This window comes from Hippoglossus stenolepis, chromosome 10, assembly GCF_022539355.2.
Source record: "Hippoglossus stenolepis isolate QCI-W04-F060 chromosome 10, HSTE1.2, whole genome shotgun sequence".
Classification (NCBI taxonomy): Eukaryota; Metazoa; Chordata; class Actinopteri; order Pleuronectiformes; family Pleuronectidae; genus Hippoglossus; species Hippoglossus stenolepis.
Window position 1 is genome coordinate 13,689,545 of NC_061492.1, and position 21,557 is coordinate 13,711,101.

General features: G+C 44.6%; 2 protein-coding genes across 3 annotated transcripts; one reads left to right on the plus strand and one right to left on the minus strand.

Moving 5' to 3' along the window:
* Positions 1-2,261: 2,261 nt before the first annotated feature.
* Positions 2,262-12,230, minus strand: exoc5 (exocyst complex component 5). The gene is made up of 18 exons (XM_035167990.2): positions 12,018-12,230; positions 11,579-11,673; positions 9,695-9,842; positions 9,405-9,599; positions 7,931-7,995; positions 7,655-7,683; positions 7,418-7,527; positions 7,256-7,300; positions 7,030-7,170; positions 6,862-6,944; positions 6,564-6,773; positions 6,297-6,444; positions 6,086-6,194; positions 4,689-4,809; positions 4,477-4,563; positions 4,245-4,353; positions 3,890-4,105; positions 2,262-3,493 (listed from the first exon to the last, which is right to left on the minus strand). The coding sequence occupies exons 1-18, from the start codon at positions 12,042-12,044 to the stop codon at positions 3,305-3,307; spliced, it is 2,127 nt and encodes a 708-aa protein (XP_035023881.1). The 5' UTR covers positions 12,045-12,230; the 3' UTR covers positions 2,262-3,304.
* Positions 12,231-12,253: 23 nt separating this feature from the next.
* ap5m1 (adaptor related protein complex 5 subunit mu 1) lies at positions 12,254-17,785 on the plus strand. 2 transcript variants are annotated; one of them, XM_035167991.2, is made up of 9 exons: positions 12,254-12,478; positions 12,938-13,598; positions 13,700-13,927; positions 14,016-14,155; positions 14,693-14,778; positions 14,882-14,994; positions 15,092-15,188; positions 15,283-15,399; positions 15,677-17,785. In XM_035167991.2, exons 1-8 carry the CDS (start codon positions 12,411-12,413, stop codon positions 15,363-15,365), a joined length of 1,476 nt encoding a protein of 491 aa, XP_035023882.1. In that variant the 5' UTR covers positions 12,254-12,410; the 3' UTR covers positions 15,366-15,399; positions 15,677-17,785. The 2 variants fall into 2 exon arrangements, with proteins under 2 accessions (XP_035023882.1, XP_035023883.1); XM_035167992.2 differs by having other exon boundaries at positions 16,498-17,785.
* The last annotated feature ends 3,772 nt before the right edge of the window (positions 17,786-21,557 follow it).

Genomic DNA, 21,557 nt, shown 5'->3' on the forward strand with positions numbered 1-21,557 from the left:
ATAAGGAAAAGTGAGCAAAGGAGGAGAGTTGGCACCGTTCACATCCTGCACAGTGCTGCTCCCGCCTGCCCAAGACTGAAGGTGGCGCGGGCACCTGTGCCGTTTTGGCCCCGGCAACATACGGGCAGGAGGTCAAGGCCGGGGCAACATCTGCATCGCATCAGATAGCCTGGCTGTCCGCCCACGCCGTGAAAGCCTCTCGCAGAGAAATCCTAAAGAATAGATTTATAAATCACCACTGTGAGTTTTGTGGAAATATAGTTTAAACCCCAATTTCAACTCAAATGCTCAGTATTATTTTTATGACGTATCCCGTGGAGTTTCTTAATTTTAACATTTGACACTGATCACATCTGTTGCATGATTTATAAATGCAGGACTTTATCTTTGAAAATAGTTGTGATCCAACACCACTTACCTTCATGTAAAGCGCAGTCTGTGCAGTAAAAATGACCTGAGTCATTTCAAAGAGGGGGATCCCAGTCCGCCACGGCGACATCACCTGAGTCCTCTTCCCGATGGCGCGTAAAATAAACCCCCCGAAATTAGTATGAGCCACCGGCACACTAAGAGCAAATCATTATGCATCATTAGGTGAAGATTTAGTTTAAACGTGTTTAGCAGGAATTAAGCAAAGCTGTTGTTGACATGGATTGACTGCTGTAATGCTTTATTGTCAGTGCTCCAGGAGGCAGAGGGAGGGCCGGCCTATTTGGGGTATGCAGCGGCAGAGACGCACCGAAAAAGCGAGGATTTGCGGGATGCTGGGAAGGACCGACTGGGTGGAGGAGAGAGGAGAGTGGACGGACAGGAAAGTGTGGTTGATGATTTGGCAGAGGCGGAGGAAGAGAGGGGGATGAATGATGAAAGGGTAAACACATGTGGTCAGGGGAGGAGAGGGTTTGGTTGCAGAATTTTAAATGTTGAATCTTAAGCTCAGTGTTGATGCTGAAGTGTTATTAAAGACTCAGGATTTGGCCTGAATCTGCACGAAAGAGGGTCCTATTTAAATCTAACACGTAGGTGATATGTTCTCCAGATAGCTGACACTGTCTCAGCACTAAATTTGGCTTGTGGCCTCACTGTAACTTGGAAAATATTAACTAATTTATTGCTCAGCCTGACTTTTTAAAATTGTGCAAAGTTTAATTCTACACTAACATTTTCCTGTTCCTGCACAGAGCCAGGAGGATCATAATGCAAACGGATACTGTTGACGTGGGTTATGTTACCAATTCAAGGCCAAACGCTGTGATATTAGGAGGATTTTCTCGTATCTGAATCACAGGGAGAAATACAGTATACTGCGGGTGCGTATGTGGTGCTGCTTTTGGATGAATTAAACTCCATTCGTAGGGGAAAAAAGCCTCAACAAGAAGCAGAATCAAAGGTGGAACACGAACAACTCTTCCATGGTCGGCTCAGCCACAGAGAAGTTTCCCCTCTCCCGTCCTGACGCCCCCTGTGTTTGTATGTACTGGCGTCTTTATGTGTCTGAATGTGTGTATGCAAGAGCTGCTCAAACTGACGCGTAAGAGAGGACAGTCTTATCCAGCTCTCCAGTGTTGACAGTATTACTAATCCCCTCCACCTGCTCAAACACCCACCCCAAAAAACACATCCCTCCCCCTCTTGCGTGCGCCTGTGCCGGGAGTCCCTGGGGCCGGGCTGCGCCTCTGCCTTCGTCTGCACGCCAGTTATCGTTCCCGGCCCGGCTCCGCTCCCCCAACCTTTCCCCGCGCCACGTACATTAATCGCCGCAAAAACAAATAGTTCTCAAATGTTTGGAAAAGACCCACTGTTTGCATCAGGGCCTAACAAAATAATTTTTACAAGCTATCCAGTTGTGATTAGGGCTGAGAGAATTGAATTTATGTGGCATTGATAATATTAATATTAACCTAATTAATTATGTTGTTTGAACTTGCACAGCACTGTGTGTACCTTCTACACAACACTAACCAGCCGGAGCTGGAACTGAGCTCTCAGGCGTCTCTATCTCCCCGGCTCTCCCCCAGTCCATGACTACTGCACACAATTCATCAGCTCGTAGATATCTAATCCCCTCTGGCTCCGCTCACTTCCTGAAGTCTAAGAAAGAACTTTACTCTGGTGGCAAGAATTCCCATGAATACTTGATGACTTCTATAGAAAGGAGGACCGTTTCATCTCACTTTGAAAGTGACATTCACGAGAGAACTGAAGTGACTTTTGAGTCACAGCTCGGCATTTGTGAAGGATATCATGAGCAGGGACGAGGGTAAAATGCAACATCTTATTTAATGAGTCACTAATTAAGGTAAACAGCAGCACAGTGGGAGCAGCTTTGCGTATGAGACAAGTTTCAGGCATCGGGGACGCGATCTGGCGTCTTTCTTAGTGCAAAAGACAGTGAGTGTGAACCTCCCATAAGCCCTGTGTGAAGACGTCCCCTCTAGTTTGTTTCCTTCATCGGCAGAGGTCAACATTTCAATGTCTCCTGACCCAGAACCACTGCAGATCCAGTCTGTGTGCACCGCTGGATGAGCAAGTGTTGATCTGTGCAATTACAGTGACACATACTCAGTGACCCATCACACCAGTCATCTGAGCCTAAGAGGGGACCACCCAAATCTCCAGAGAGGCTCCCAGGCCTGCGTGTAGTTCAGATCACAGTTCTCTGTGATGGCCTGTTGACCTTTTGCTTTGTGGTCGGAGCTCGGAGGTTAGAGAGGTGGTCATGTGTCTCTCTCAGCCAGACCGAGCTCTATCTCATGCTCGGCCGGGCTGCCTCTGTTGTCTACGATTCATTAGGAAGGGAAGCTGTTCCCGATAGACAGTGCTACTGCAGGCCTGATGTTTGACTTTACAGAGTGATTGTTGACCGTCTCCCTTTACAGCAGCTTCAGGGTCTTTTCTTGTGCACAAGTGCAGCCACAGAATTTATATATTTGGCACAATCAAAAAAAAAAGTTTCTCAATTTTCTTTTCTTCTTTTACATAAGCACATAATTCAACGTTGTCCATTTACTTATAATATTCAGAAATCTTAGATTGGTGATGGATTAGTATTTAAAAACAAATTAAATCTTAAGTCAATAGATATTTAAATTTCTTGGACAAAATAAATCGGTAAAATGCACATTTCCCAAATTCAAGGAGCAGTGGCCTTTGCCTCCATGATGTACAAAGCGATCCCAGTCAAGTCTGTATGCCGGGGCCAGACCGATGCGTTCTCTGAAACAGGGATGGGTTTCTTCAAGGTGCGTCATCTCATCAAAGCATTGGTTACTGGACGGAGGGCAGCAGAGTGTTGTATCAGTCACTAACTGAAGTGGCGGCCCAGTCTGGCTGAACGGTAGTCCACTCTGAGCTGGACGAAGGCATGCAGGAGGTTCCGCTCCAGATTGGTGAGCTGCTCACCCGAGCAGACCTGCTTCAGGTTGTCAGGGGCGACCACCAGGAGGTTACAGAGGGCGTGGAGTGTGTCGAAGAGCTGCAGCACCAGAGGAACCTGGAGGACACAGAAACAACATGTTCAGATTATCATATAAATCACAGTGTATTGTATGTGCACTAAAAACCACACAGGGAGACATAAGAATTTGTAAGTCTTACAACTCTTTGGTCATTTAAAAAAAAAAAAAGAAAAAGAAAATCCAAATATTTGTGTATTACAGGGAGAGAATTTGCTGCTTTCATGTCTGATATAATTGACAGAATAATTAACTTTTAAAACTTAAGGTTCTTAGATTTTCTGGGTCCTATACATTTTATATACTACAAAAAAAATAAATCAACAAAAATAATCATCCACATTAGCATTCACCTAGACTGGCCTTTCACTTATACAGTTTTGTTTTACCCTCTGACCAGTGTATCCTTGACCTATGCCCCCACCCCCACTCACCCTGAAGTCTTTGGCGCATCTTCGGTATTCGGCCACGTCGCAGATGGCCAGCATGCCTCCCATCGAGCTGTAGCTGTACTGCTGTTGGTGCTCGTGGATGAGCCTGTGGAAACGCACGCCCAGCTCTGTCAGCACCACGTCCACATTTTTCCCATCCATGGATTTCCGCACGTGCTCCACCTGCCGACTGACGTAGGCGCATACCTTGGAGCAGGCCTGTCGGGCAGGAATACACAAAGGGAAACATGGAGGAGATGCTGACAAACTAACTAAAACCAAAGACAGCTTCAAAAACTTTCAGTGTTTAGTCAAAGAACAAGACAGAAAAATGAGACAGAGGCCTTGGATCTCTTACTGTAGTGTACTGGATCATGACGTTGTTTTCATCTTCAGGCCTAAAGTCAGTCTTCTTCTGCTCAGTTGCCAAAATGTGCTTCATTTGCCCCACCATGCAGTTCAGTGTTCTGTGTGTGGCAGAAAAAATACATAAGAAAATGGCTCGTCTTGCCATACGTTGGTTTTAGTTTTCCCATATTCAAAATAAAACATCTCACTTGTCAGTAGTTTCCCACCTATTATAACCTCACCTGTCAATTCCCGTGTCCAGTTTCACTTCCATCTGTTCTATCGTCTCTTTCTTTTTGTGCAGGCACTCTGCCAACTTTTGAGATGAGCTGGAGAGATATTTCAAAGGTTGAAATCAGAGCGCCACTTTTCATCTAAAAATGATGTGTCTATGAGAGACAGGAGGTATATAGCAAAAACAAATATTCAGAGATATATATAACCACTAACTGACCTTATAAGAGGCATAAGCTGGTCATTAAACTGCTTGTCAAACAAGTGGAAGATAGAGTTTGCTTGTTGAACCACATCCAGGAAGTACAGGTTGGCATTCTTGGCGTCTGATGAGGGAATGGCTGTGGATCAAAGACAGAGAAAGAATACATCAAGAAAATAAACCAAAATGTAGGTGAAAGAATAAATCAATGGGATTCACAAAATGCAGAAATTTGCTGTTGCCTTGCCTGTCGACGTTACAGAAGCACAATAGATGAAACAGAGATTCTCATTCACATTAACACTCAGTCAGTGAGGAGAAGGGAATCAAACCATGGGGGGCATCAGTAATTCACTTCCTTAAAGCAGAATGTACCTCATGAATCCACCACTGTAAGATACCAAATTCATGTTTAGTTCCACTGTAGCTGCCTGGAGGTGATAAGCTGTCTCCTTATTATACAGGCACATGCAGGAGGTAAAGAAGAGCCAGACACAGTCTCCTTCACAGAGTGGTAACTGGGATATTTATCTGTTACACCTGTTAACTGCAACAAAATGTGTTAGCTATAGCGTTTGGTATGGTGTCCATGGCAACACGCTTCTTCATCTGGTCCCTGACAAAGTGAAAGGCTACAGACGTAGTAGGCTCATGTAAGTAACTCCGGTTAGTGATGAGACATCAGGTGTTTTTTTCCCCTTCAGGTGTCAAAGGAAAAACAACTGTGGTGGCGTCACTGATTGAGATGTGGCGTGAAGGGAAACAGGCTTGAAGGTTTGAACTCATACGCTACATTGTCGAGATCAAAAAGTCACAGACAGTGGCATTTCAGATTATCTTCCACGTATGGCCAAGAGCTTGTAGCTTCATTTTGCCTGAGAGGCCACAACCTGTGCATTCTTTGGTCAAGTTGTGAATAGAAGACAATATGAGTATATTTAACACTAGCCCGGTCCATTGCTTTTTATGTATTCTATTCTAAGGCAACTGTGGATCAGGAGGTAGATAGGGTCGTCCACTAACCAGAGGGTTGGTGGTTTGATCCCCAGCACCTCCAGTCTGCATTCTGAAGTGTCCTTGGGCAAGGTACTGACCCCCAAATTGCAGTTGACAGTGTGTGAATGGTGGGTGATAGATAATAAGCACTGCATAAAGATATATGAACATACTGTATATATATGATTGTGTGTGTAGGGGTGAATACGACTTGTACTGTAAAGCGCTTTGAGGGGTCGACAGGACTGGAAAAGCTCCATATAAATAGTCTATTTACCATTATCTGTCAGCTGAGAGTCAAAGTTACTTCTAGCCTCTGTAAGGATGAACTTTCTCATGTTTTTATGGGGGGGGGGGACGACACACAAGGCACAGCAACATATACGCTATATGGTTATAATGAGTTTAGTAGGATGTACCTGAGAGGCCAATCTCCAGGGCGTAGTCAATGTGATCCACACAGAGATGTTCGACCAGCAGCAGGAATATTGAGAAGGCATTCTTGGGTAGGTCAGAGGGATCTGAAAGCTGTGGGACCCCAAAACATAAAACTCTTTCAAAACTACTTTTCTCTAAAAGACTTCATTAATACACCCCCCCCCCAAGCTAAACAAAGCAGAGCAGCCTCACCCTGTTGCATCTCTCAAAGGCATGGCGTGTCTCTTGCAGCAGGTTGACGACCAGCTCTGGGGACAGAAAGGTCTCCCCGTGAGTGTCGATGCTGGGGCCCAGCGGAAGGTTAGTGCGCTGTCTGATACGCTCCTTCAGCTCTTGAATACTGTAGAAGAATGTGGATTAAGATTACTTTGTGCATTTCATTTTATTATTGTGCAAAAGAGATTTTCAAATAATCCTAGCTTAATCTGGCATGATGAAACTGAGAATGAAATTCCTGACCTGCCGGTGCCTATGGGGCGTTTCTGATGGTTCTTGGAGTCGTAGTATCGCTGCAGAATCATGGCACCCCGAGTGCGAAGGTATTCCCTCTCCATGTCAATGTAACTTTCCAGGTAGGAGGAGAAGATGCTCTTTATCAGCTTGGACAGGAACGTGTGCTTGTCTGAGCCCAGGTTGAACTCCGTTAGCTTGGTGGCTAATGCTGTGGTTCTGAGGAATGCGTGAAGCGAAAAGTCAAAATATAATTATTAAGCTGTTGACCGAAAGTGAATAGAAAACATGTGGTCAAGTTATTTACTTGGAGTAAAGGTCATAGAGGTTCTTGAGGTACTGTTCCACATCAGAGTGCCGGGTCCCATCCAGTTTATCCTTGACGTGGGCCTGGAGACACAAAGCCCGTCAAATATAAACAAACAGATGAAACACAGCTATAAAACACAAAACACACGAGCGGTAGGAGAAATACCTGTAATTTGTTCTCAAAGATGTTTTGGATGAGTTTGGCCATGACAGTCTCTGGGCTGCTGAAGACCTCGCCCACCTGCTTGTTGACCCTCTGGCAGAGGACTGCAGTGTCCTCAAACACATCGCTCCTCAGGTAGGCCCCCTTGAGACAGAAAAGGGTTATTCGGGTATTACTGACACCCAAAACGTGCAGTGTGTGACATATAAGAGGAACTTTTTTTACTCACTTCTTGACACTGTTTGATATAGACGTCCACACAATGTGCATAGCCCTTTAACAAAAAAGACACAGGAGTTACTCCATTACAAGAGGTGTAAATCAAGTGACCATTTTAATGATCACACTCAAGACATAAAAAATGATATCAAATACACGGAAAAAGAATCACCTTGAAATGTAATAGAACTGCCGCAAGTTCCCTCATACGTCCGATCTCGCCCCTGCGCTGGGCAGCAGTGAACTCCTGGATCAACTGTCGCTCCAGGTCATGGTACTTACCTGGATAGAAAAGTAAACACGAAGACATACAAAAATAATGTTATAATTAGTTAACTTTTATTGTATTTATTAATCATTATATTGCAGATAATAGTGCATAATGAGTTAGTCCCAACCACAAACTTACTGGCAATTTTTGCCTTGACATCTGCAAATCTGTCAGAGAAAAACACAATAAATCATTCAAGAGACAACTACAACTCGTATCCCACAATTAAGGTCAAAAGGTAATGTGCACTTTATTTTTTTTTAGAAATGCATTGATTTGGATTAAATGCTTAAATACTTGATATGTTCTGCTATGGCCTTACACTACCAGCAAAAGTCGACATCACTAATACACCACCTTCCTCTTGTTTGACAGTGCTCTTGTCTAAAGCTGCCTCCAGGATGCCTGACTCACCTGTCGAATGGCAGCTCCTGGGCAATGAGATGCAGCTTCTGGATGATATCAGCAGCCTCCTTAATCTGAAGGAGAGAGAGAGAGAGAGAGAGAGGCGGAGAGTGAGTGTGTGAGAGAGAGAGAGAGATGTAAGGTGAGGGGAAAAAGAGAGAGAGCACGACAGAACCATGAGAGGTGGACATCCAGACAGAAAGCGGGCAGGCCGCCGGCGGTGTTCTCCACTTGGGGGATCATCATCTTAGAGCAGCCCTCCTCCACCTCCCCGTGTTGAACAGGGAGCTGATAACCGACAGGCTGCGCTCACCTGGGCATCGGCAGCAACAACAGCAGCAGCAGTCCTGACTTAGCAGCACATCCAACTCTTTATTGGCATGCCTTTTCTGAATGGGCTGTAATCCCACAGGAGTCTAAATCGCCTTCAATAATCTGTCCGGCCAGGGATATCTGTCTAAAAAAAGGGGGCCCTGTCGAGAACTCCCCTCCCCTCCCCCCGCCCCTCCTGACATACACGCTGGCTGAAAAAGCCCCAGACCTGCGAAAGGCCCGCCGTCCGCAACTCCTCTGTTCCTGCAGATGCCTGCCTCAGCTAACATCATTACTCTGCTCCCGTGAGGAGGATCCAGCCTTTCTGCTCGGCGAAGGTTTTCTAAGTATCTGTCCCCCAGCTAAGATTAGCTAAATCCCATGTAAGTAATGTAGCCGTCTCCCTGCAGTCAGGGTTTAGCAGCACTTGTCTCCACGCTGGCGGCCCAGCCCTCCCTTTCAGAAGGATTAGCAAAGCCACCCCCCTTCAGCTATTCACTTGCAGCTTTCCTCTTTCCCCCTTGTCTGGAGGTATGCTCAGGAAAAGGAATCTGGCCAGATATTTCTGCATGCCTCTCCAGAAAACTAGCTCCATCTCCAGCTCTCGTCTCTGGGATTGACCCCAAGACTCGCTGCTCTGCATCCACTAATGATGTTCCTACCAACAGGAATTAATCTGAAGCGTCCCAGCCTCTCGTTGTCACTTACAAAACTGCAAGATCCAACTTTCAGGGGGTCACTTTTCAAACATCTACACGGCCTCTGCGTAGGTGGAAACTATGTGCGTCTCATCTCAAGGCATCCATGTTATCGCCGCCTTTAAATGTACGATCACGCCACGAGCTCTTTGCCTCTGTAATGCGGCACAAAGCTGAGGACCAACTAAATTCTTGCTCCGAGACAACTTACTGGAAATGCAATTAGGGTTGACATGAGCATGTTGACATCCATGTGAGTCGATCACCCAGCTATTGTCAGGCAGCAAATGACAGTTTATTAATCCAAATTAGCCGAGGGATCCAACTAAAGGGATAAACTTGACAAATTAATATGGATGCTTTACCTCCTAATCCTGTTCATTCTTACCTCCAGCAATATCACAGCAGGGGACCTTGTCAATGGTCACACCTCCGCCAGAGTGAATGGAACGAAGGCGTGCATGCATACGCACCTTGTCTGGGTTATTGAAGACGTCACTGCGTAGGTCTCCATCCAGGAACTCGTTGAAATAGGTCATCAGACGCTGAGCCTCCACAGCCCTCTGCCGGGGTGTGTTCACGCCCTCCAGCTGGTCGCCAAGGTGACAAACCTTGGTGGCCACATAGCTGATGTGCTCGTCAAGCTCTTGGAAATGCTGGAAGGCCACCTGAATTGACACAGAACAATAAAGACATTAAAAATAGATGAAGAATTCTGTGTTATATGTTATAAATAAAAATGATATTTGACCGTACAACACACCTGGTTGCTTCTCTGCAAATCTTGCACTTTGTGGGCAAATTCCTTGGCTTCACGATGACACTGATGCTCGAGCTTCTCCACCCGCCGCTGGATCCTCTCATCCAGAAGCTTTAGCTCCTCTATGTGGTTCTCAAACTCCTCTAAGAGCCTATAACAGAGGAGAGAAGGTATGTGGATCCAGAACTTCACATCAGTCTACATAACACATGGTAAATCCTCAACAAACACACAAGTAAAAACACACAAATATTGCTCTTATTCGCGAGGAAGTAATTGCAGAACACAAGGTTAAATCTGTCCCACTGACCTCACACTCACAGTTAATAGTTACTGAATAGTACCGGATGCTTAATTCCTGGGTCCCCAGACTTAAGAAGCTCTGAGAACTAGCAGCTTCGTCAGCTGCATTTTAAGTGTCACCAGGCTCGCAGAGCAAATGTTCTAAGTCAGCACCACATTTCACAGAGTAAGAAACATCCCAAAATGATGAGTGTATAATCTCTTGACTAATTCCCTCAGCACTGGCTACAGCTTAAAGACATCTCCCATCCCTTCCCAATAGACACTCATTCCCTGGCTGGTGACTCACAGTATGGTGGCCTCCACAGATATGTTGTCTCTGACTCCTCGCTAAGAGCTTCCAACGAGGTGGTAGCAACAGTTTTGTGAAGGAAGAAGATAAGGCAGGACGGATCTACAGTACAGTTTAAGTGTTATGGCATTTTTGCTTACGAGACGTAAGTAGGTCCCCAAGTGTAAACACAACAACAAGCAGAGAAAATGCCATGGAAAAAAATCGTAGAGACTGATATTTCTGTTTTTTTTTCAACCATCACCGACATTGAATTAGCGTAGAGGACACCAAGATGAGCGTTGGTCAGTGTAAAAGGAAAAACTTCAGTTTCCCTCCAAGTAATTATGATTCTTCATTTACACTGAAAGGTATAAATGAAGAATCATAATTTATAGAAAGATATTTTCATTCTATGATTAATCTAGGGATTTTTCTGAAAACAAACTAAAAAATGTGCATATTTGCACTTCAAAAAGTCCAAAACATCCTGACATGTAGGATAAAAGAAAAGAAATAGTTAAGGCAAGTTGGAGAATTAGTGGTGGACACAAATACATTTTCTGGTTTACTAGTAATTCTTGACTTGATAGATAATGAAAGACATTCCTTGATGTCACTATCTAATCAACTTCAATGAGAGTCTGAAAATATGAGACATGAGTTTGATTGTGGAAGAGGCCAGGAGGACGGTATGAAGACATACCAATTAGTTGCATTGTTGTGGAGATGATTCCACTGTCAGTGGAAGGAAATAGAAAAGGCTGTTGGATATTCAAAAGTTATAATATGATCTGTTACCAAAGCATCTTCCTGAGAAGTAAGTTTGTCATTTTCATGTTAATATTTAAACTAAATTTACATGCAAGGTTTAAAAAAAAAAAAAGCTCACAAGATGTAAGAGCATTTTATACATTTTAATAACTCAATATTAACTGTTTATTATGATTATGCAAAAAAAAAATAAATGTAATAGGCTGTAGAAACACTGGCACCATAACCTGCAGTATAAAATTCCACTAAGCTACTGCCTCATATTCAGAGTAATCTGAGATGGGTTAGGGGGTAGAGCAGCTGTCCTCTAACCAGAAGGTTGTCCCCATCTGCATGCCGAAGTGTCCTTGGGCAAGATGCTGAACCCTTAGTTGCCCCTCATAGAAAAAGTGCTGTCCGTAGATGCACTGTATGAATGTGTGTGAATGGGTGTGAATGTGTGTGAATGGGTGTGAATGGCAACAACCTGCACTGTCTTTATAAATACAGACCATGTGTGTGCTGTGCATGTAAATACGAATTAAAAGCTGCTTCTGTACCTTTTAGGGTCAAAAGCCTCAGCTCCTCCCTTGGAGCCTCCTCCAGGAGTCCTCCATGCCAACCTCTCAATGTACTCATCTGCGTCAAAGGGCTCCTGGGGGGGGGGGGAGAAGGTCCTGTTAGTGCTGATGGTCGCCTCCACATACGATCATTCAAACACTGAATCTAATGTAATGATAATAAAAGCACACACACACTGGGACGACTGATAAAAAACGGCTAATAACAGCTAATAACGATGCCATTTCTCCGATTCATGAAATAAACAGCGTTCGTCCAAAACAGTTTTCACGACATGACGCAAACTTCCCCCCAGCTGCTTGAGTCCTTCTTAGACCTTAATAAGAGAATGAACAGTGACGGGCACCGTTAGGCTGCCGTCAACGATAGCTAGCAGCCTTGCTAACCTGACAGCTAACAGTGCTCCGGTCATTGTACCTCGAACAGCTGAGCGGTCGTCGCCATGTTGACGCTTCGGCTCGCTTCGCGTGGGGATGCAGGTCAGGGGAAGGAGCTCGGAGTCGGTAACGCCGCCGACTTCCGCATGGATTTGGCGATTTGGTGCAGTTTCGCCCTTTGTTGACAGCCTGATGATTAGCAGCCCAGCTTCCTGTATGAGAGCAGGGTGGGGATGGCTGCGGCCCGGTGCGCATGCGCGCGGGTCGGCTGATTGGCGGTGGAAGTCACGTGACACAACAACAGGAAGTCGGTCCAGTCGTGGATGTGTCATGAGACCAGAGCCAGTTTTTATCTGTGACAAAATGTGATCGTTAATATGATGAGAGTCAGGTTTGTGTTTGTGTCACGTGAGGAGTTAGTGCAGCCGGAGAAATGAGTGTGCGAGCTTTGTGGATTGTTTCTCACGAGAAGGGAGAAAACGTGTCGATACGATTCTCGAGGTTTGTAACTAAATGTTCTCCTACATGATACACACGTCCCGCTATGAAGTGTCACTTTGTCTATAGCTGTATGTTCTAATGTATTGTCTAATCTTCAATTTATTGAATTTAGTCTGGAACTATGGCTTATCTGAAGTTCATTCTTACAAGGTTTTACAAATGATTGACACGGCTTCTCATTGGTTTTAAAAAATAGTTTCTATCTATTTTAAAACTCTTCAAAAAACGGTTTCTATTTAAAAGCCAGTTTCATTTTGGTGCCAAAATAAGTGAAAAGTGCTTTATAAATGTCGTGTATTATTATTATCATTTTTATTATGAATAATCCTATTTTTTTGTAATTATGAAAATATGAATCTATTTATTTTGTCTGGCGTTGTTTCCTCCCTGTATAGCTGCTTGTTACAATGTTAAGAAAACACTTATTATTGTTATTATTATTATGTCCCACTCCCACAGGAGGTTCTCCACTGTGGAGCACCGTGCTAAATGCCTGGCAGGTTCCTCCTATGTAGCCGTCCCAGAGGACGGCACTGTGCTGCAGCTACTGCTCACTGAGCTGGGCCTCTCCGAGCCAGACAAGTCCTATGTGGCCCTCAGAGACGACTGCCTTCATCGCCAGCGGTCACCGGCACTGGAGCTGCACGTGGATGGTCCTGGAAAAGGAATACTGTGGCCGGTGTTGGCCATCTCACAAGGGCCCCTTATCCTGGCTTGCCTGTGTTTAGTGGATGCCCCTCCTGAGCCACGGCCACCCCTGGCCAACCTGCTCTCTGTCTCACAGGGTCTCACCCTCCTGGCAGGCCTGCAGACTTTTCTCCTGGGCTCGGGGAACAAGCCTGATAGCGAGGGGCCGGCCTCTCGCCTTGCAATGCTGCCAACTGTGCTCCTGCAGGTTTGTCCACTTGGGACACCCCTGGATGTGCCAGCGCTGGGGGCACCTGCTACGCCCACAGCGCCCACACCTGCTGGGAACCAGAAGCAGCCGGCCTGGAAGACGGGTCTCTACCGGGGTCGGGCAGTTGTGAACGTAGCTTTGAAAGAAACGGTGCGCTCCATGCAGTATGGGAATCAGAGCGCACAGGACCTCTGGGATGTTTACGGCACAGTGACATGCAAAGTAAGTGCACAGTTGAAAGGGAAGTAAGCAAGTTATACATTTTTGACGAGTAACTAACTTTTCCCTTTTGCTTTCTATTTTTCTCCATATCTCTCCATAAGTGTGAAGTGGAGGGGGTGCTCCCAAATGTGACGGTGACCCTCACACTGCCACCAAACGGTTCTCCACTACAGGACATCCTAGTCCATCCCTGCGTCACCTCACTGGATTCTAGTATCCTGACCGCCAGCAGCGTCGATAACAGTGACAGCTCAGCGTTCTCTGGGCCCTATAAGTTCACCTTCTCTCCTCCCCTCGAGCCCTTCAGACTATGCAGTTATACATCTCAGGTAGAGGACATACATCTCCTTCTCACATGCTTCTCATCCCACATGTTCACTGTGCTGTCATATGTGACTCCTTCAACTTTATCATCAGGTTCCCGTTCCCCCTATCCTTGGATCGTATCAACTGAAGGAGGAAGAAAACCAGCTGCGTGTGTCAGTAACCCTCAAACTTCACGAAAGCGTCAAGAACAGCTTTGAGTACTGTGAAGCACATCTGCCATTCTTTAACAGGTAAACTACAAAAATGTATAACAAACTAAAAGAGTTCTGTGTACGGTCATTTGATTTTCATTTCAGAAATGAGTATAAATAAAACAAGGAGTGATTTGAGAAAGTAGTGACAGTTCAACAGACGGCACATGCAGCTGTGTCAGCAGGTGGACATCGTGGGGTATTACGTTTCCGTCATCCTGTATCGTAAATGAGATTGTCCACGTTTGTACTTTAGTTTCAGTCTTGTTTTTCAGAATCATTACACCCCCACACCAAGGATTTATTATATCAGCAGATCATTCAACTGCCAGCTTCTCACATTTAATACATTGAGGAACATTTGTCCTCATGGGGTTTTCTTTCAATCAAGATTGGTGTAAAATATGCTGTCACTAATTGCCGCTGTGTCAATATCTGTGTAAAAACGCAGCTGAATGTGGTTGAACCCATGAAAATTTTGCAATGTACATTTTCAGAATTCAAAAGTACTGCAATCTCAGTTTAGCATGGTTAGTAATATGAATAAAACTGTTTATATGTGGGCTGTGTGTGCAGGGATCAGATGGGTGTGGTGGATGTGAAGGTGAGCTCCGGGCAACTGGATGTTTCAAAGGAGAAGAACCTGCTGGTCTGGACCCTAGGTAGACATTTTCTCCTGCTCATCACTGTAAACAAAAACACTTTTATTGCAGCTGTATATTTAAAAAAGAAACTAATGAGCAGATTCCTGTCACTGACATGTAGGACAGAAGTTTCCTAAATCTCGCGAGGTCATGATGGAGGGCAGGATCACCTTCTCTGGGCCCACACCAGGACCTACTGACCCTCTCTGCACAGAACTGACTGCCTACATCAAAGTAGGTTCATATGTGTGGTGAGAGTCAGAAACATGTCTTTGGTCTTAATGTATGCAATGTTCTACAGTCATTAACAAATCCACTGTTATTTTCACAGTTGTATTTCAAGGTGCCTGACATAACACTTTCTGGATCCTGCGTGGATCAGCATTCAGTGCAGGTTTTTTCTTCTGCCAAACCACGGATTGTAACATGTGAGCAATTTTAATGTTTTTGTATCAAAAAGTCTTTGATGTAAACACAGTTTCGGAAAGTAAAAGATTGTCTCTGTCTGTTTTATTTTTCCAGCCCGAGAACTTCAATCCAAAGAGTACTTTATATGGAACTCAGCAGGTGCCGCTCCGGTGTCCTCTGGGCAGATGATGCTGTAGCGTGGATCTGTAAAAGAGGAGCTTGGTGTTCAAGGTGCACAGTTCACTGTATTACACTGTATTATATTAATGGGACTGAAGAACATGTGAAGGACATGTGACTCCATTCAATTAAGTTGGTTGAAACTTGTTGTGGCTGGAGTATTCATAAATGTATAATTTATATATGTTACATGTAGTATAATATTCACTTGTGAATAATTGAGCAAATCAGTGTTCAAACTTTGACTGGCAGGAGCATTACCCTTCCTTGTGGTTAAATGTCTTTCATCTCCCAACTTTCACCCCCCCTCAAATTTATCCCATTGCAGACACAAGGGCCACCCCTCGCTCTGACAGTCCCACTTCAGTGGCTCTCCATCAGCCGGATAATTAGCAGCTGGGACCTTGTCATCAGCTGTTGTGGGCCTGAAGGAGACAGGCGGCTGGGCTGTGAAAGGCCAGGCTGCTCTGGCCAGTGTTTTGGCTACAAAAGGCTCCTCTTTTAGAGCTGGCAGGAGCCCTTACCCCGACCAATCACTCCCCCCCGCCTCTTCTTGACCCCGTCCCCGCCCTGTCAACTAGTGGTTCGTTCAAACACACAACCTCTCCAACCAGACTGTGATTGAGCGCTGACCCTCTGGCCCTCAGAGACTTTAAAGGCAGACGGTCCCATTCAGCGAGCAGGAGCTGCCTAATTGGTGAAAAAGTCACAAGGACAGTAATGGTGGGTTGGCCTTTTGAGGTTGCAGAGGTGCTTTAACTCGATTAATCTAGAACCTCGGGTATTTGATTTTTTAACCCTATTGTTACAACACAAAAGGGTAGATCTTCCTTTTATCTTTGCTTAAATATGTAAAAGTTATTTGAAGACATGTTTTTTCCACAGTTAACAATGACTTTACCTGAACTATGATGAGTAATAATAATGAATAACCAGCCGACGAAGGGTTAAATTCGAGGCCCACTGCTTCTCAGCAGCCAGACTCCTCTGAGTGGCCTCATTGTGTGCTGTTGGCCTCTTGTGCCCCTTGCTGGTCCAAATGCTACATTCTCACGTGGATTTCCACTCCGAAGGCTGACCATGACCAATCCTCTGTCAATTGGAACCAATTGCTCACACGGCATCCTTCACCTTCTTTTTATGTGGCAGTGCGGAGTGGCAGACACCAAGACCTCTCGGCTCTCCCCTCCAGGATGATTTGGCTTTAAGGCCCAGTGTATGTGGCTAGCGAACCGGAAGAGGAGAAGATTTTTTTTTTTTTTTTGAGGACTTGGGCCACTCTAAAGCTCCTCAATATGTGGTCAGTCTGGCTCCTGTAGTCTGCAGTCACTGGCCTCTCGCTGGCAGACTTTGCTTTGTTGATTGAATGGCTCGCTAAGTAGACGGACTCGTTTTAATGCGTTGCTGTGGTCCGGTGCCTTCTGCTCACGCTTTGGGTGTGAAACCTGATGAGCTTTTCACAATCACAAGTGTATTTCCTCACTGTTAACATGCAAATATTTAGGGGATTAACGATTTTCTGTTACAATAACCTTTGAAAAAATAAATTTCTGAACGTAAAGCAACACTGTGTATCATTATAAATCATGTTAATGCATCCTGAGAATGGACAGAATTAAGTGATATAAATGAATGTGATGATACCGAAAGATTTTCCATATGACAACGCTACACACATAATAAAAACCTGAGGTCCACTGAGCTGTGGGTGTTCACTTCACTGTGTCCCTCAGCACAATCATGACACCCAGTGGCAGAGCTCTATACAGTTCATATTACACTTCTTCTCTTCAATTAACATTCATTCTTATCGAAATAGTTCCACTGAGATGGCGCCACACAATCTTTGCTAATTAATTCCTGTCCGGCCCCCTGCTGTGTGATGTGATCACAGCAGGGTTCCTCTAACGCACCGTGCCCGAGGAGGACCCAGGCTTTTGTCGGCCGCTGTGGCCTCAGGTGTTTGGTGGGAGTCCAGTTCCTCTCAGCCCCTCATACCCTCGCTGAGAACCAGCCTCAGAGAGACCACTTGAGGATTTGATGGTGCAATTAGCATTTTCCTCTTCACGGGTCTAATTTATTCTTCAAGAGCCACAAATCTTTTCAAATAATGGGACACGTTATCTTTGGAAGCTGAAGGATTCTTTTGTGCTAATATCTACATCCAATGTTCCAATGAGAAAGCAGATGTGAATCTTTCTGAACTTAATTTTACTTTTAGATGTTTGTTATCAGTATTGCAGAAAGACTACATGAGCTTCTCCACGTTAGTGCGTCACTCTCACCTGTAGAGGGAGCCATAAACTCAGTCATGCAGGGAATTTGAAGTTTGTTCATCTGGAAAGTTGATTGGATGCCATTTGAAATCATACATGATGAAATATGAAATGTTAATTTGTTAAAGCATATAAAGATATAAATAAACACGATCCCATGATTGGCTGAGAGAAATCAGTTTTTTTGCTTCAATAGCCATGATGCTCTGTTAGTAATTATATTATATTACCTTTTCTTGTGTTTTAGCTCTGTTCTGATCCAGATGACTAAAAAGAAAAAGTACTCTTACTCCACTTTTCCCGACTTCTGTCTCTTATCCTCCCCGACTGAGGCTACATGCAACTATCTCGCTCTATCTTACCCCTGTCGTCTATTCTCTCAGTTTCCCTTTCAGCTGTTCATGATAAGTTATTGTCCATCAACAGTCCTCTATGTTCAGTTTGTTGAACAGTTCTTTCCTTGAGTCTGTTTTTGGGACCTTGAGCTCGATCACTTTGGCTCCCATCCCCTGCTCCCCACAGGTGTGTTGGGCCGGTGGAGCAGAGGCAGAGATTTTGGCTCCAGAAAGCGACTAGGGTCCAGACTTTCTTCTGTTGTCTCGTCCCAGAAGATGTTTCTCTCTGTGGGCCTTCTTACAAGTTTCAGCCTCTGGCTCCCTTCTGTGTTTGGAACTCTGGCTACACGCCCAAAATGAAATGAGCAGATCATGTTAGAATCAATCAACAGGCCACATTTGGATGGAATCAAAAATAAAATGCAAAATTAATGATTTGCATTCCTACCATTAACTGTGTAGACAGTCTTATGTCTTCTCTGCTCTCTGGCTTGGCGGGGGTGAGCTCGTCGCTTTCGATGAGCCTGTTGAGTTAGAGCCGTCTGGGCCTCCAGAAATCCTCCCTAGAAACCAGTGGTAGAAAGTAACTACATTTACTCATGTTTTCTTAATAATAAAAGTAAATTTTACTATATGTACCTTACTTCACTTTACTTTTTACTTCTATTAAATCAATGGTTCCTAACTCATTTTGACTTGTAACCCTTTACAGGAAAGCTGAGGCCCCTTGTCATGTATCTTTGATTTGTTTCACCTCAGATGATTATCTCCACCAGAGGTTATGTTCCCCCCCCCGTCCTTTTGTATGTTGGTTTGTTTGTAAGCAAGATTACACAAAAGCTACCGAGGTAATTTCCACAAAACTTATATGGGCAGTATGGGTCAGGGAAGCACCCTTTCAATTTTGGTCCGGATCAGGGGACGAATCCAGGATATCTTTATCGATACTCGATTTCTTTAACATTGTTAGTTTTTTCTCACCAATTTCAGTCACATTTAGGAACTGATATTTATGAGTGTTTGAACTTTGGAGTGGTTTGATTTAATTTAAGCGGACTGTTGGGCCTTGGTGGAGGTTTGTGCTCCACTGAGTGCCTAGTTGTATTTCAAATTTTAGTCAACTTTTTGCAGCACAAGTGCATTTTGTTGATAATACGAACTTTGAATGCAGGACAAAAAGCAGTTTTACATTGTTGTATTAATACTTTCAGGCTCTGACTACCTTTGTTATTAACATATATTACCATGCATACATAGTAAGAATTCTGATTCTGTCCCACAGACAGAAGTGGATTCAGAGAAAACCCAAAATAATCATTTGACCATCGAGCCCATACTTTCCTTTGTGTCTGATTCTCTGTGTATCTAATGGAGGGGGCTTTTCTATTCCCTGTACCCTGAAAATAGATCCCATTGAGGAGCGGTCATGGCTGCAGACCACCCTACTTTCCACTCCACCGGCACTTTAATCAGATCCACTGGGACAGGAAGGGCCCACACTCCAATGCTGTATTTGTATCTCTCTTGCCCACTCTCGCTCTCTCTTTCTCCCTATGCCCCATCTCCACCCACCCTTTCGCTCTCTCTCTCTCTCTCTCTGTCTTAAGCACTGCTGCACACTTTAATTCTCGTTCAGTATAGAAGTGTATGATCTAAATTATTGATGCTACAGATGCACTTCAGCTCTTCCATACTTGGTCCTGATGCTTTACCTGAATCATTCTGCTGGTGCCGGCGTGTCCTGTCTGGCCGGTTATAGAAAACGGCTGGACACCCCCATCTCTGCAGTCCCGGCCCTACAACAAACATCACAATTCCTTATTGGGTTTAAAAATAGCATGAGGCTAGGGACAGTTGGGGCAGTCGGCAGGGGTAGTTTTCCCCTCCTTTTTTTTACCATGGCAATTTGACTGGCAGTGCTTGTGTGGCCAATTTGAGGAGCCAGTGGTCGCAGTGCCTGAGGAGAGATAATGATGGGATGTCTGGGTAAAATTCACAACCTGTCTGAAGAAATAATGCAAAACTATTTATGCCAGAGTCCCAGGACATGGTTGAACAGATGGGAAACTTCTGATATGAATCAGGCAACAAGAATAACCTGTTATAGTTAACGATATTATTATATTATGTAATATACTAGGCAGCTGGCTTTGCCGCGCTAACCTTGGGTCTTCGAGGTGGATGAGAATGAGTGATGCTGGAATTGCTGCTCTGCCTTTGTGTGAGACTTCCTGCAAAGCATGGGTCTTACAGCGCACACATGCACATAGTGTCAGCTCATATCACAACACAAAGTGATGTTTAAAAAAAATAAAATACAAATGAATAAGACTTCCACTAACCTGAAAGTGAGGAAAGAGTTATTTCCTGCTTCAGCGGAGGTAAGGTTGTCTTCCTCCGTCCCAAAGACCCTGATGGCTGCTCCAGGGCGACCGGCAGACAAGGGAGGGTCCACTGGGGTTTGAGCGGTCCCCGTTCTTCTGGTGGAATATTACATGGAGCCACTTTACGCAACCTGGGTCTGGAGCCTGTGGAGCCCATTATTCTGCTCTCTGGCTCACGCTGAAGTACTTGTTGTCCAGTGCAAGTGAGATCCGTCCTTCAAGTTGTGTGTTAATTGATAAATAATCTCACCTTTTCATTGCCTTCTCGTCATTCACCGGGAGCTTCTGTCACTATAGGTCCGCTGGCGATGTTAAGACTCTCCTCAAAAAATCTTTCAGTTACAGAATAACTTCACCCACAAATTCAATTGATCATCGAGTCCCACTTGTTCCTGCTGCCTCTAAACAGTCCTAGTGGCCCTTTCACGATCTCCCCCACTGGGAAACTTTGTCCTGAAGCATCTCCGGCTGGTTCCAAAGTACAAATGCAATAAACACTTTTGGTTATGGTTAAAAGACTTGATGCGTACTTGATCCTGCCCGCATACTTGACTTTCTCATTATAATGAGCAAGGTTTCTATGGCAACTCTCCCTACAGGTTTCTGTGTAACTCACAAGTTAATGCTTGAAGGGACCTGGTATTTTCCTGAGCCCAGAGGGTTGAAGAGAGAAGCAGGTTCTTCAGGAAGTTATTAACTGAGTGAAAACTGTGACTCTACTAGGGCCCAGAAGACAAACACTGTTATTAGGGTGCATGTTGGAGTTTTATCTGCCCCTTTTATCTGCCCCTACACATACTATTGGTAATGAGCCATGCTAGAATAAGGAACTACCTTATTTTTGCAGACATTCGTGGCCCAAAGGATGAATCGTAATGACCCTGACGTTTCCTTTAGTGCCACCATGTGGTTGACATATATTTTTTTATTTTTAAAAATCTCATCAGCTATTTCTGTGAGATTCTGTACAGATACAAGTGGAGCCCAGAGGATGAATTGTTAAAGCACCAAATGTTCATTTAGGGCCTCCATCAGGTCAACACAAAAACAGTATTTTCATTTTTGAGCATATGCATGGAACATGCTGATGTTAGCAGTAGCTCGAAAGTCTGACAGAGCTGCTCGTGCGGCTGTCCACTCTTAGCCATGTTATTAATATTCTTAATTATTCAGCTTGTTTGGAGCACTACAAGTTGTCTCATGTTCCGTTTAAA